Here is a 1,233-nt window from a genome sequence, read left to right as displayed (position 1 = left end):
ATGAGGAAATCTTAGCTGCTGTTATGGAGAAAATACCTTGGTATGCTAATTTCGCAAATTATATGGTGAGCGAGGTAGTACCAAAAAATCTTTCCTTTCATCAAAGAAAAATTTTCTCCAAGATGTGACCCATTACTTTTGGGATGAGCCGTATCTTTTTTGGCAATGTGCGGATGGTATTATTAGGTAGTGCATTCCAGAAGTAGATATGTGGAGTATACTGGAAACGAGTAATGCTTCCCCAGTTAGAGGTCACTATGCAGGTGATCGAACTGCAAGGAAAGTTTTTCAGAATGGCTACTCTTGGCCCTCTATGTTCAAGGATGCTTATGAGTTCGTGAAGAGATGTGACCAATGTCAAAGGCAAGGGTCCATATCAAAGCACCATGAGATGCCAATATCTAAAATATTGAAGGTAAAATTATTTGATGTGTGAGGCATTGATTTTATGCGGCCTTTCATAAGCTTATTTGGGATAAAGTACATACTAGTTGCTATTGATTACATGTCAAAATGGGTCGAAGCTGTAGCTCTGGCGGATAATGAAGGAAAGCGGGTTGTTGTATTTTTAAAAAGAAATATTTTCTCTTGCTTTGGTGTACCACATACAATCATAAGCAATGGAGGATCACATTTTTGCAACAAGATATTCAGAGTCGCCTTGGAAAAATATAGAGTCAGACAGCATAAGGTGGTTACTCCATATAACCCACAGACCTATGGGCAGGTGGAGATCTCTAATCGGGAAATCAAAGCTATCCTGGCCAAGACTATAAATGCTAGCTGGAAGGATTGGTCTAGGAACCTGGACGATGGCTTATTGGCATATCGAACGTCTTTCAATACATCCATTGGCATGTTGCCATACCAATTGGTTTATGGCAAGGTATGCCATTTGCCGATTGAACTAGAGAATAAAACATTGTGGGAACTGAAGCAGCTTAATTTGAACTGGAATAAGGCTGCGAATATGAGATTGGGGCAGCTAAATAAGATGGATAAGTTCCATCTTGGAGCTTACGATTGGGTTGATCTATACAAGAAAAGAATGAAGAAGTACCACGATAGCAGGATCGAAAAGCAGGACTTCCAGATAGGTGACTTGGTGCTTCTATTCAACTCCAGACTCAAACTGTTTCCAGGTAAGCTCAAATCCAAATAGTTTGGTCCATTTAAAGTAAGTCATGTCTACTCATCTAGAGTAGTGGAACTTGACAATAAATACGGACATGT

At 39.7% G+C, this 1,233-nt stretch overlaps 1 protein-coding gene across 1 annotated transcript; it reads left to right on the top strand.

Moving 5' to 3' along the window:
• Positions 1-505: 505 nt before the first annotated feature.
• On the top strand, positions 506-1,105 carry LOC124893316 (the record flags this gene model as incomplete). The annotated part of the gene is made up of 1 exon (XM_047404345.1): positions 506-1,105. A coding segment is annotated over exon 1 (600 nt), but the record flags the coding sequence as incomplete, so codon positions are not given.
• Positions 1,106-1,233: the final 128 nt, after the last annotated feature.

Source organism: Capsicum annuum, unplaced genomic scaffold, assembly GCF_002878395.1.
Source record: "Capsicum annuum cultivar UCD-10X-F1 unplaced genomic scaffold, UCD10Xv1.1 ctg5742, whole genome shotgun sequence".
Taxonomy (NCBI): Eukaryota; Viridiplantae; Streptophyta; class Magnoliopsida; order Solanales; family Solanaceae; genus Capsicum; species Capsicum annuum.
The sequence above is the reverse complement of the archived record's forward strand: the minus strand, read 5'-3'. Positions and strand labels throughout refer to the sequence as shown.